This window comes from Miniopterus natalensis, chromosome 2 (assembly GCF_054644295.1).
Source record: "Miniopterus natalensis isolate mMinNat1 chromosome 2, mMinNat1.hap1, whole genome shotgun sequence".
NCBI classification, from domain to species: Eukaryota; Metazoa; Chordata; class Mammalia; order Chiroptera; family Miniopteridae; genus Miniopterus; species Miniopterus natalensis.
The window spans coordinates 23,116,678-23,128,688 of NC_142082.1; the positions used below are offsets into that span (position 1 = coordinate 23,116,678).

At 48.9% G+C, this 12,011-nt stretch overlaps 1 protein-coding gene across 1 annotated transcript in view; it reads right to left on the reverse strand.

Annotated features, from left to right (window-relative positions):
• The window catches only part of ANK1 (ankyrin 1), a 92,388-nt gene that overhangs the window by 50,796 nt on the left and 29,581 nt on the right, over window positions 1–12,011 (reverse strand). Inside the window, exons 7-16 of the mRNA XM_087814189.1 lie at window positions 11,514–11,612; window positions 10,957–11,055; window positions 10,556–10,654; window positions 7,475–7,672; window positions 6,091–6,189; window positions 5,584–5,682; window positions 4,961–5,059; window positions 3,660–3,857; window positions 2,964–3,062; window positions 2,159–2,257 (exon numbers count right to left, since the gene is read on the reverse strand). Of these exons, the coding sequence (XP_087670315.1) occupies window positions 2,159–2,257; window positions 2,964–3,062; window positions 3,660–3,857; window positions 4,961–5,059; window positions 5,584–5,682; window positions 6,091–6,189; window positions 7,475–7,672; window positions 10,556–10,654; window positions 10,957–11,055; window positions 11,514–11,612 (1,188 nt within the window). The remainder of the gene's footprint in view (window positions 1–2,158; window positions 2,258–2,963; window positions 3,063–3,659; window positions 3,858–4,960; window positions 5,060–5,583; window positions 5,683–6,090; window positions 6,190–7,474; window positions 7,673–10,555; window positions 10,655–10,956; window positions 11,056–11,513; window positions 11,613–12,011) is intronic.

Sequence of the window (12,011 nt, forward strand, 5' to 3'; positions counted from 1 at the left end):
AAGATCGGCATTTTGACTATAATAAAGTTAATTAAACAAAATGAATGTTGTACTGTAGTGAAAGAGAGTAAAGAAAAGAGGCATGGTTCAGTGGATCAAGCCTGAGATTTGGAGCAGTCCCTAAACGTAGATCGTCCTAAGATGAGTCTCAGAGGCTGTCTACTCAGTACAGCTGTCAGGATGGATGAGACGAGGCAGCTGAGCACCTAGCTGGTACCTGGCCCACAGAGGCATTGACTGCATAAAAGCAACGATTACTAGGACTTCTTTTCATGTATGAAGGACAGTAACTCGAACAATTCGAGGTATATTCATGGAATTATAATCAGGAGTCCCAGGCCTCTCGGGCAGTTGTGATGTCACACTGGCAAGGATAGCACCCTGTCCCGCCAAAGGGCAAGCTGGCCCTGGAGGTGGCTCTGGCTGCCAGGTGACCCTGGTTAAAGCTGAGATACAACTGTTAATCTCAGAACAGGGACCGCGCCTCTGAGCTTCCCCCAAACCAGGAATGCAGGGAATGAATGACCTGTGGGTGACTGACGAGCAAGGTGCAAGGAGGCAGGACAGTCAGGGAGGGGTTAGGGAGGGTTAGGTGCCAACAAAAGGCTCTGCTTTCCCAAGCAAATGAGCTCACCCAAAGGCACACACACTGAAGAGAGATCTGCTGAAATGTTAAAACAACATTAGCACCAAAATTAGAAAGGGGAGGGTTTGGTTTGGGTGCAGAGAAATTTGCATGTGAAATTCTACAAAATTGCCAGACGACTTGGTAAACTATTTTTTGCCATGGAAACAAAACCCATCTGTACAGCATTTGTGCTTGGATAAATCTCTCTTTAAATACCAGGAACCTGGCTCTGATTTCCTTTATACAAGGAGGGGTGCGAGGAGGAGGCGAGTCCAGCTTTTTATTTTTAGATGCGGGAGTAAGTCTCGTCTCAGCAGCGCCGCATGCTCTGTCTACACAGTGACGTGGGCTTTGCTACAACAGTGGCAGGGACAGGAGCCCAAGGAGACAGGGGCAGCTAGGAGGCACCGTGTCTGCAGGAAAGAGAGGCTGTAAAATTCAGATGAGCATCCATTCCAAGGAGGGAAGATGAACTGAAGGCCCACACTGATTTTCCCTGGCTGGGCCGTGCACCCATGAAGCCAGCAGGTATCAGCTGGAAGGGCATCCCACCCACCCTGACAGCTCCCTCCTCAAAGGCAGCACTCAGACTCCTGCCCCTGGCTGAGCACTGGGGTTTGCTCTCCCAGGAATTATCCTTCTGAGTCTTGGCTGCCCTATCGGATGGTGGATGGTGAGCTCCAGAAAGCAGGGATTGTCTGTGTCCATATTCAAGCCCTGGCCCCTCCTCCTATGGAGGGCCACCAGCCCCACAGTGACCCTCTCTTCCCAGACAAACACTGTGCACCCTTCTGTCCACAGGGGGCAGCCTGTCTCCAAAAATGATCCTCTGTCCCGCTTCATCCCGACACCTTGTATTACCCACCCCCACCTGCCAGCCTGGTCTTACATAATCGAGCCCAGTCAGCTCCTTTTACTCGGGTTCCCTTAAGTGGTCATGAAGCTGCTGCCCTGAGCAGCATGTTTCAGAGGCTGCATGAGGCCAGCACACTGGACATGTGTCTACTATGTAACATTGGTGGGTGTGCCTTGTTAAAAACATCATGATCTCAAAGGCTTAACTCATAAGAGAGACAGATCTGCGATGACTATTCACATTCAAAATAGGTCCCTTGCTTCAAGGTTCCGGCAAGTTCACCCCCAGCCCTGACTATTTCTCAGCGCGTGGCCATGGTGCTGGAATCGGAGAACGAGGCTGATGGTTCCTGTGCGTGCTGACCTTGGACAGCCCGTGTATAAGGCTCAGCTGACACCAGGCACTTCAGGGACACATTTGTTGTGTAAAAGGAATCCACCTCTGTGAGGTAGCCTGATGCTAAGAAGTGTTACCCACTTCCCACCCCACTCCTGGTCCCCAAATAGCGGCGATTGTACTGCAGGTACCATTTGTGAAAGTGAGGTGAGATTTCTGAGGTAAAAATAAAAACAAAACACCAAAGCCCTTTGGCTGCTTCTGGAACACCATCCTGGAAGGAGTGGCAGTGGCCAGCTCTCCAGGAGCCCCTGCCATGCGGACCAGGGCAGGCTTACCCAGGCAGGACTGTGTGGGGAGCCACCCCGGGGAAGCAGCAGCTTGACGATGTCCAGGTGGTTGTGATGGACGGCCACGTGCAGCGGAGTCAAGCCATTCTGCAGGGGAGTAAGACCGACAGAGAGAACAGCCTTCACTCAGCTGACTTTCTATTTAGTGACCCCTTTAGCCTTAGCAGCACCATTCTGGGATCCATGCCACTTCTTTTATGCGGGTAAAATCTGGTTAAAAATCATTCCAGAACCAATCTTGATCAGAAGTCAGTAAGGGTGCCCTAGCCAATTTTAGTGGTTAGCATCAGCCCAAGAACTAAAGGGTCCCGGGCTCGATTCCGGCCAAGGTCTCATACCTCGGTTGCAGGCTCCATCCCCGGCCCTGGTTAGGAAGCATGCAGGAGGCAACCAATTGATGTGTCTCTCTCACATCAATGTTTCTCTCTTTCTGTCTCCCTTCCACTCTCTCTGAAAAGCAATTGAAAAAATATCCTTGGATGAAGATTAAAAAGAAAAAAATTTTTTAAAAAGAAGCCATTAAGAGCATAACCACTTGGCCCCAGGGCCACCTCCTCACTCCTACTGGGCCCAGTGGGGCAGCACAATCAGCACACCCGCTTGGAGCAGGTCTTTCTAGAGGTCAAAGCCTTTGTCAGAAAGACCAGTCTTCCAAAAGGTCATTCTCTCTAAATAGCCGCCCATTGAAAAAATGGAAAAAATGGGCTTAGGCAAGAGATGCTCTTCCCAAGCAGCACAGTTTATTTTTTGTTCCAGCTTCTAACCCGAGAGAGGAAGGCGAGTTCAAACTCACTTTTCCGGCAGCATTAGGATGTGCGTCCCGTTCCAGCAGCACCTCTGCCACCCGAACTTTCCCATACTTGGCCGCCACATGGAGAGGGGTAAATCCTTTCTGAGGAGAAACACAGGCTGTCAGGACCATGGGAGCCACAGCTGTCTTCCCTGGAGCAAGGGCCCATGGCAAAGGAGGTGTCCCACCTTAACAGGCATGGAGACGCCCGTCAAATAAAGGGCACAGAATTTCTGACCCCTCCGAGAGGCCGAGACCTCAGGAATCAGCAGGCTTCCTCTCCCACCTGCCACCCGCACCTCTCGTGGTGAGCATAAAACCATCTTTTATTGTGATTCGACCTCTAGCTTGTTGAGGGCAGGGATTGAGTCTCACTCCTTCTTGTATCTCAGAACCTGTTTGATTTGTCTAGAGCAGACACTGAGCAAATAATGATTCCAAGATAAAAGGATCTTTGAAGGCTGGGTGGGTGAATGAGAAACTACAGTTCACCCCCTTTCTGGGAGCAGAAAGGCAGAACTATGATGTATCAGGCTCCCAGATGGTGGCCAGTCCTGTGGGTGCTGGCCTGCCCAGCTGCTTTCAGCAAAACTGAGGCAACACAGAGGATCAGATGGGAATGCCCCTCCCTCGCCCCAGGCCCAGCAGTGACTGGCCCGTGCTAACCACCGCCAGAGAACAGGAGGAGGGAGGCTGTACCTTGGTCATGCATGCCTGGGAGGCTTCATTTTCCAGAAGGGCCAGGACTGTTTCCACGTGGCCCTCTCGGGCTGCAATGTGCAGGGGTGTGTGCCCAGCAGTGGTGGCCAGGTTGGGGTTGGCATTATTTTCTAGCAGGAGCTTCACCATATTTGTATGGCCAATGCGAGCTGCACAGTGAAGTGGGGTCTGGTCATCCTGGAACCGAAGTGAAAACAAAGAACAGGGAATACTAAGGTTACCTATTCCAAAGCTTCATTTTACAAAGAAGGGAGGTGATGCCCAGAGAGGTTAAGTGACTTTCTCAAGGTCACACAGCAAGTAAGATGAAGAGGTGGAATTCAAATCGCATCTCTTGAGTTACAGAAACCACTAGGGAGTCTCTTATTTAATCCTTACGACAACCCCTCAAGTTAGTAGTTATTTCTACTTAGTTGCCCAAAGGCTCAGCCTTCCCATCTGTGAAATGGGAATAATAATATTGATCTCCTAAGACTATGGTTAGGATATAAGACGTTTGGTACATGATAGGCACTCATTAAGTTGTAGTGGTGATTACTGTCTCCCACATCGCATCTGAGTGGACACTTGTCTGTCTCTTTGACATTACTTTGGTTTTCTCTATGCCAGGGGTCATTAGAGAGTCTAAACTGCAGAAGGGGAAAGATAGCTTCTTCACCCCATCCCACCCCTTCCTGCTCGTGCCTGATGCTGAAGGGGTTCAGTGGGTGAGGTCTCTGTGTTATTAGGCCTAGTTGGAGCACCCCTCATGCAGCCCAAAGAGAAATCAGAGTCCTAACTCTAAACAAAGCCTCTGTCACCTGCAGGCTAGGAAAGTCTGCTCTTGGCTAAGCCGATCAGCTTGCTAAACTCAGCAGCTAGTCTCACTCTTCACTTACCCAACGCCTTGAAAATGCCTTTTACAACAAGGGGAAGCATCCGTTTTTAGATCAAGTCATTCCTGACTGATTTTCACTGGCAACACTTTCTTTAACAAGTTGCTTCTCTTCTTATACCATGACTGTAACCACCCTGAAGCCCTTTCAGCCCAATAATCATTGCAGGCTGGCCACGCTCCTTGGATGTTCATTATCCTAAAGAAACATAGTTCTGATGCAAAAACATCTCTGGCCTCGTCAGAACCCTTGCAAGGCAGAACCTGAGTGTTTATTTAGTGCAACGGATGTGGCGATGACAAGGAATCTTTGTCATCTGCAGCCAGGCCTCTAATTAGGATGGATTTCTCCGCATTGAGCTTGAACTGCTTGCATCCCAGGGTTCTTCCCACCTCCAAAACGCACCTTGGCCTTGGCATTGACTTTGGCTTTGTTCTGGAGCAAATATTTGGCGACTTCCGTGTGCCCTGCCCTGGCTGCCATGTGTAGCGGGGTCTCCACTTTCTGTAAAATAACAAAATTATAGATGTGTTAATACATGCTGGGTTTCCAAAAGGACACATGCAGAGCTCCAAAGTGTGAGTCTGAAGAAACTTGGCAGCTTTTCGTCCAAGAGGTGGAGTTGCCCCAGCAAGCAGCTCCTTCAGCTTTCAGCCTGCTGATGCGTGGTGTGTGCGTGTGTGTGCGTGTGTGTGTGCATGTGTGTGTGTGTGAATTCTAAGTATACCTACAAGTAAACCCCAGAGCTCATGAATGTTTAAAAACGCAAATGTATTCCCAGATAACACTTATAGAAGTTCCCAAATTATTGTCCAAAATACTCCCCCACCCCCGAGACTTACAGATGTGTGACAAGTTTAATTGGGAAAACGTCAGTGTATATGGATGTTCTCCCCAAGTCGGAAGCCTCTGCTATTCTGAGAATTCTACCTCTATCCCTGGAGAGGAGATCTAGGAATCACTGGCTAAAGCTCCCCTCTGAGCTCTTGGTGCTGAGAAAAGAGCCCTTGCTGTCCCCACAGGCTTACCACATTGGAGACATTGGGTGATGCCCCCCGCTGCAGGAGGTTCTTCACAATGGGCAGGTGCCCCATGAAGGAGGCCACGTGGAGAGGTGTCAGGCCAGACTGGAACAGACAAAAGAGGAGTGAGAAGAGAGGAGACTTTCCCACTCCTCCAAAGAAGAGATAGCCAGATGTTGCTAAGGCTGCTCCAGACTAGTTTTCCAAGAAAAGGGAGTTAAATAAGATGAGTTCATTTCCATGAAAATGGCTGGAGGGAAAAAGTCACTATAAGGGTGCGTCTGCCCACTTTTACAACTCAAAAAATTGTGAGTGATCTTGGAAAGCTCCCTTAGACTTGACACATGTCCCCTTGTCTCAGTCACCCCGAATTTATTCCTTGGAGCAGTCTAGACTTGCATGCACGTGTGCACTCCTGCAGCCACACGTAGCTACAAAGAACAACTCTCCAGGAGGCTACTGGAGGAAGACCACCGGGGGAAGCCACCCGCTCACCTGCAGAGTTTCTCCTACCTCGGTGACAGCGTCGATGGAGGCTCCTGTCTTCAGCAGCAGCTCCATGACACGGATATGGTTCTTCTTGCAGGCGATGTGTAAGGGGGTGAAGCCATTCTGCAGCCCCACACAAAGGGAGACAGACAAGCAGGCACTTACACACTAGCCCAAGGAGCACCCAGACTGCCTTGCTGATTAAAACGCAGCCTCTGCCACAGCCTGTCAGTGATTTCCCACAGACTGGAACGTCAATTACTACAAATCACTAAAGAGGCAGGTGGCTCTCACTTTGTGCACCAGGCACGTTCCTGAGCATGTCGTCTATAAACCTTTTTTAAAAATTTAATCATATTTTTGGATGCACTAAAAGAGCCTGCTGTTTAAAGTTTCCTCAAGGGGAAATTTACAATAAAGAGTACGTTTGTGAAGCAAATCATGTTCCCTCTTCCCAGAGACTAACGACCATTTTTAGTAAAATGGATTTCTGTACAGCAGCTCTGCTCTCAAGTGATATGCTAAAATGTAAAGTCCACAAGGGCAGGGATATTTGTTTGCTTGTTTTTATCTGTTTGCTTGTTCTTTCCAGTGCTTTATCTCCATAGAGCAGTAGTTCTCAAAGCGTGGCGTGGGGGGGTTCCCCCCATCCCCATCTTGGAGACATTTGGCAATGTCTGGAGAAATTTTTGATTGTCATAATTTGAGGAGAAATGCTATTAGCACTGAACAGATAGAGGCCAGGGATGCTGCTACATATCCTATAGTGCACAGGCCAGCCCTGTTGCAACAAAAATATCAGGCTCAAAATGTCAACAGTGCTGAGGTTGAAACACTCCTAGAACACTGCCTGGCATGTGGTGAGAGCTTCCTGAATGGAGGAATGAGCCATCCTGCAGTCTCTGGAGGCTATCCTGCCTTCTAAATTATCTTCCCCTAGGAATGGGCAGAGGGGAGAGGCTCTATACAGAGCGTCGGCTCCACCAGGTCCCTGAACCACCCAGGAGAGGATTAGCTTTAGGCCTAAACTCACCTCTGCATGAGCAGCACGAACACTGTAAGCCCCTCTGCAGAGGAAGGATGCTTAGCTCAGGCCAATTCACTCACCCACAAAGCAGATTAAAAAAAGCCAGGCAGTCTCTAGGAAATCACTGTCCTTCGGCTCTGGGCCTAGCTCACCAAACACTCCCCTGATCTCAGCCTGTTACCGAGGGCAGCAGTCATTAGGGGGTCACTGTCCTGCCTGCGCACTGCCATGCCACAAGCCTTCACACACACTGACACCTCCCAGGTCCTAAATCTCCAGGTGCCAGCCGGTGCCCCTCCCACGAGGCTCAGCGTGCAGTTCTAGTCTTGCCTCCCTCGGCCCTTGCCCCTCTGGCACCTTCTCCAATAGCCTCCCACTCACCAGGGCTCTGGAGTTTGGTTTGGCCCCTTTATCCAAGAGGACCTTGGCCACTCTGTGATGGCCACAGTGGGCTGCTACGTGGAGTGGGGTCAGGTGATCCAGGGTGATGTCGTCTATCTCTGCGTTGTATTGCAATAGAAGTCGGACACAGTCAAGGTGGTCTCCCTGAGCCGCCATGTGAATTGGAGACAAGCCATTCTGGGTGGAAAGGAAGAAAAACAGGTAATCACAAAGGCTCTTGGGGACAGAACAGGGCAATTCAGGTCACTGACTCCAACCTCACTACCTGCTTCTTTCCCTGCATGATGTTTTGTGTGGCTCCCAAGTTCATGCTGGTCTCTGACCACACTCTTCCTCTCCACCTAGCCCAAAGCTCCAGCCAGGGCCACCTCTTCCCTGACCACCCTGGACACCGCGGGCTTCTCTTATCTGCACCACTCACTTGGACTTTATTCACATATTTGCTGAATTGTATTCATAATTAACTTTTCAGGGGTATCTTCTCTCCTTACTCATAGCTTCTTAAGATCAGTGACCATGCCTAATATCCCTTATATGCCCACAGTGCCCTGCGCATGCATGTGACACACACAATGTGGTCCTTAATGTGGTTTTGAATAAAGGAATGGTGATAAAATGGAACTTGGATCTAACTCCCTCTGTTCTTTGCTCCTAACAAACATACATCACTTGAAATTTTTGTTAAGGATTCTCACTGTTTCTTAGATAGCAATTTATTTAAAAAAATTAAAGACAGATGAGACTCATTCATTCATTCAGACATTAATTCAAAAAAGGTTTATTAAATGATTAATGTACACAAGGTATGGGTAAAGCCCTGGGGAAACAGACGAAAACAGATATAATCCCTGAACTAAAGAAGCTGGTACACGAGCAGGTGAAAGACATAGTTGCTACTCAGTATGTTGACATCAAGGAAAGCATGAGCAAAACACAGAGGTACACAGGAGGGTGGATTCAGAATGAGGAAAGAAACACAGGGAGAGGAGGCATCCAGGAGGAGGTGCTCCTTGAGCTAGGACTGCACCAGGAACATAAAAGGGGAAGAATCTCCCAGCAAAGGGAACAGGGTATGCAGCACCAGAGACAGCCACACTAGGGGAACTTGGGGACCTGTACGCAGTTAAACATGCAGGAGGTCCAAGAGTGATGGGGGCATGGAGCTGGGCTGGAGTGGCAGGCAGGGGCTCTGGTTTTTAGAAAGTGACGATTGAAAAAGGATTTTCAGCAAGGGAAAACACAATCAGGCTGCACGACAGCTGATATTAGTGTTATGGGTTGAACTGTGATCCCTCAAAATGCATATATTGAAGTCCTAACCTCCAGGACCTTGGAATGTGACTTTAGTTGGAAATAGAGTCATTGCAGATGTAGTTAGTTAAGATGAGGTCATTAGTGTGGGGCCTATTCCAATATGACTGTTGTCCTTTTAAAAGGAGAAATTTGGACAGAGATGCACACAGAGGGAGAACGCCACGTGAAGATGAGGAAGAGATCTGGGTGATGCTTTTACAAGCCAGGGATTCCCAGCAAACCACAGACATTGGCAGTGGGTGGGGAGTGGGGGGCAGGAACAGATTCTCCCCACAACCTCAGAAGAAATCAACCCTAATGACACTGAGCTCACATTTCCAGCCTTCAGACTGTAAGATAATAACCTGTTGTTTAAACCCTTGCCCCCCACCCCCACTGTGTGGCACTTTGTTACAGGAGCCTTAGTAACCAACACAGTTCATTCCACTGCATTTTAAACAGGTCATACCATATTTCCCAACTGGAAAGAGGAAGTTCTCAGTAAAGAATTTTCATAACCATCCTTTTTAGCCCCATTCTAATAATCTGGATAATATAAAACCATTACTAACTCAGGACATTTTTTATAAATTTAAATACAAGGCCTAGGTGGAAACATGTTGAGAATTTCTTGACTTAATAATATAAGTGGTAGAAGCACTTATACCTTCACTTATCTGAGGATTTTTGCTTTTACAGGTACTTTCAAAGATATTATCTCATGTAATCATCCCAACAACCCTGGGAGAGAGGAGTGGAGCTCTCCAGACGAGGGCACAGAGGCAGAGAAAGTAAGAGACATTCCCAAAGGCACACAGGAAATCAGCCGTGGACAGAGGATTAAATGAGATATGAACTTGTTTAGTAGAGAATACCTTCACCACACACACACACACACACACACACGGCTGCTTGGTGCTATGAATCATGACCCAAATTACAGAGAGCTCTGTAGAATACTCACACGGTAATTTGTCAGGGAATAAGTTGGCTTTCAAGGTTATGAATTACGCTACAATTTTATGACAAAGAACTTCTTACAGAAAACCTCCAGAGTGGCCATGAGTGGGCCTGGTTTCTGCCTTGCTAGTCTAAATTCACATCCTTTAAATTCACCCCAAAGAATGGGGAAAAGGACCTGCAGGAGGTGTAGGCAGCACTGGATGGTCTGACAGCTTTAGTCCCAGGAAGACTCAATACCTGATATGAGAACTGAAGGATGGGCTTTGGCTCGGGTCCCTAATGGACATTGAAAATAACTGCTTTGTTTTCTTTTTAATTTTACTCCAGTCTGGCCCAGGCTCTGAAGACTTATCCAAGTGCTTAGCTCCTCTCTTCTGTGGAGTCAGGATGAGATAGACATGGGTTGGTTGATCTAAACCTATGAGCAATGACAGGCCCACATGTCAAATCTGACCTGCTGTCTATGTTTGTAAATAAAGTTTTATTGGAACACGGCCACTAGTTTGCATATTATCCATGGTCACTTTACTGCTACAATGGGGGAGCTGAATCATTGAGACAGAGATCATGGCCTGCAAAGCCTAAAAATACTTACTCTCTGGCCCTTAGAGAAAATCTTGCTAGCCCTGATCTAGATAATAATTAGGGCTATACAGAGTGCCTCCTATGTGACAGGCAATTCACACACACTGACTCAGATAGTAGTATTAGAATTCCTGTTTCTCAGAAATAGGATTTGCTACCAGGTTGTCCTGGCCTGCAGCCCTGCCTAAAAGATGCTCTTCATGGAAAGGAAGCACGCACCTTGGTTTTGGCTTGGATGGGTGCCCCGTGGTCCAGCAGGATCTCTGAGATTCGCACATGCCCATTCCGAGCTGCACAGTGGAGAGGTGTCAATTCATCCTTTAAAAAACAGAGTCACAAAGAGAAAGCCCCAAAGGCGCCTATCAGAGGCTGTTAGAGAAAAGGCTGCCCCCAGTGTCCTTCCAGCTGCAAAAGCACAATGCTTCCTGAAGGATTAGTTTGACTCCATCACTGTCTTGTTATTGTCTCCTGCAGCCCCTTCCCCGGGCTCCCGCTGTGGGCTGCTCCAGGAAGCTGCAGGCCCATCACAGGCAGGTTGCCAGGAGCCCACCACTCCGGGTTAGACTCTGGAAGGCAGATCTCCCTCCCCTGGCTCTGCCACGGAGCTCCCTGGCACCCACCTTGGTCCTTGTTTCTATCTGGGCCCCTCGGTCCAGCAGGAGCCGCACCATGATCACGTTCCCCCTGCGGGAGGCGATGTGCAGCGGCGTGATGCCGTTCTGGAGGGGAGGAACGAGACCAGTCAGGCTGGGGATCCTCCTCTGGAAAGCAGCTGCTCTGCACCCACTCCCCTCTGCGCCCTGCCCGCGCCCTGCAACCACAGCAGTACTAACAGCCTTTACGCCTACTGCTTAGGGCATTTCTCGCCTAAGACAGATTTCAAAACCTGTAGCACTGTGGTTAATCATAGCCATGCTGGGCCAAGCCCAGGTCTCCCAGAGTCAGCGCACTGGGCTGGAAGTAAGCCAGCCCCGGCCCCCCGTTTCCCCCCTCTAAAAGGGGCAGATGGAGACCGGGAGCATGTGATGAGAACCCACCAACGAGGAGCTGTCATAGACCCCAGGGCTGCCTCACCCACAGGCACTTCTGCAGTACAGGGAATTCATGCTGCCTTAGGAGAGGCGGGAGCACCTAGAGTCTAGACACCCCAAGCCCCTGGCCCGCCAGGGAGCCTCACCTGTGGTGTGAAGTTGACACTGGCTCCCCTGTTGAGGAGTAACTGGGCCACATTGAGGTTCTCATAGTGAGCTGCGATGTGGAGGGGGGTAAATCCTGTCTGGGGCACAAGAGAAGGGGAACAATTTATCACATGCCATGTACTGTCATTTCTATCTCAGAACCAGCTCCAGGTTTCTGAAAATGTTGGCAGAGCCAGAGGACCCTATACATAAAGCAGATTTAGATGGATCAGAACATTTGCTGAAGGGGTCGAGAGAGTCTATGACAAGTTATATTCAAAAACAATGTAAAAACATTTATTTGCAAAGCTATATGCACCCCTATGTCCATTGCAGCATTATTCACGGTGGCCAAGACATGGAAGCAACTGAAGTGTCCTGCAAGAGAGGACTGATAAAGAAGGGGTGGTGCATGTACACAGTGGAACACCACGCAGCCATGAGAAAGGATGAAACACTGCCATTAATTTGAGAATATCATGCTAAGTGCAATAAGT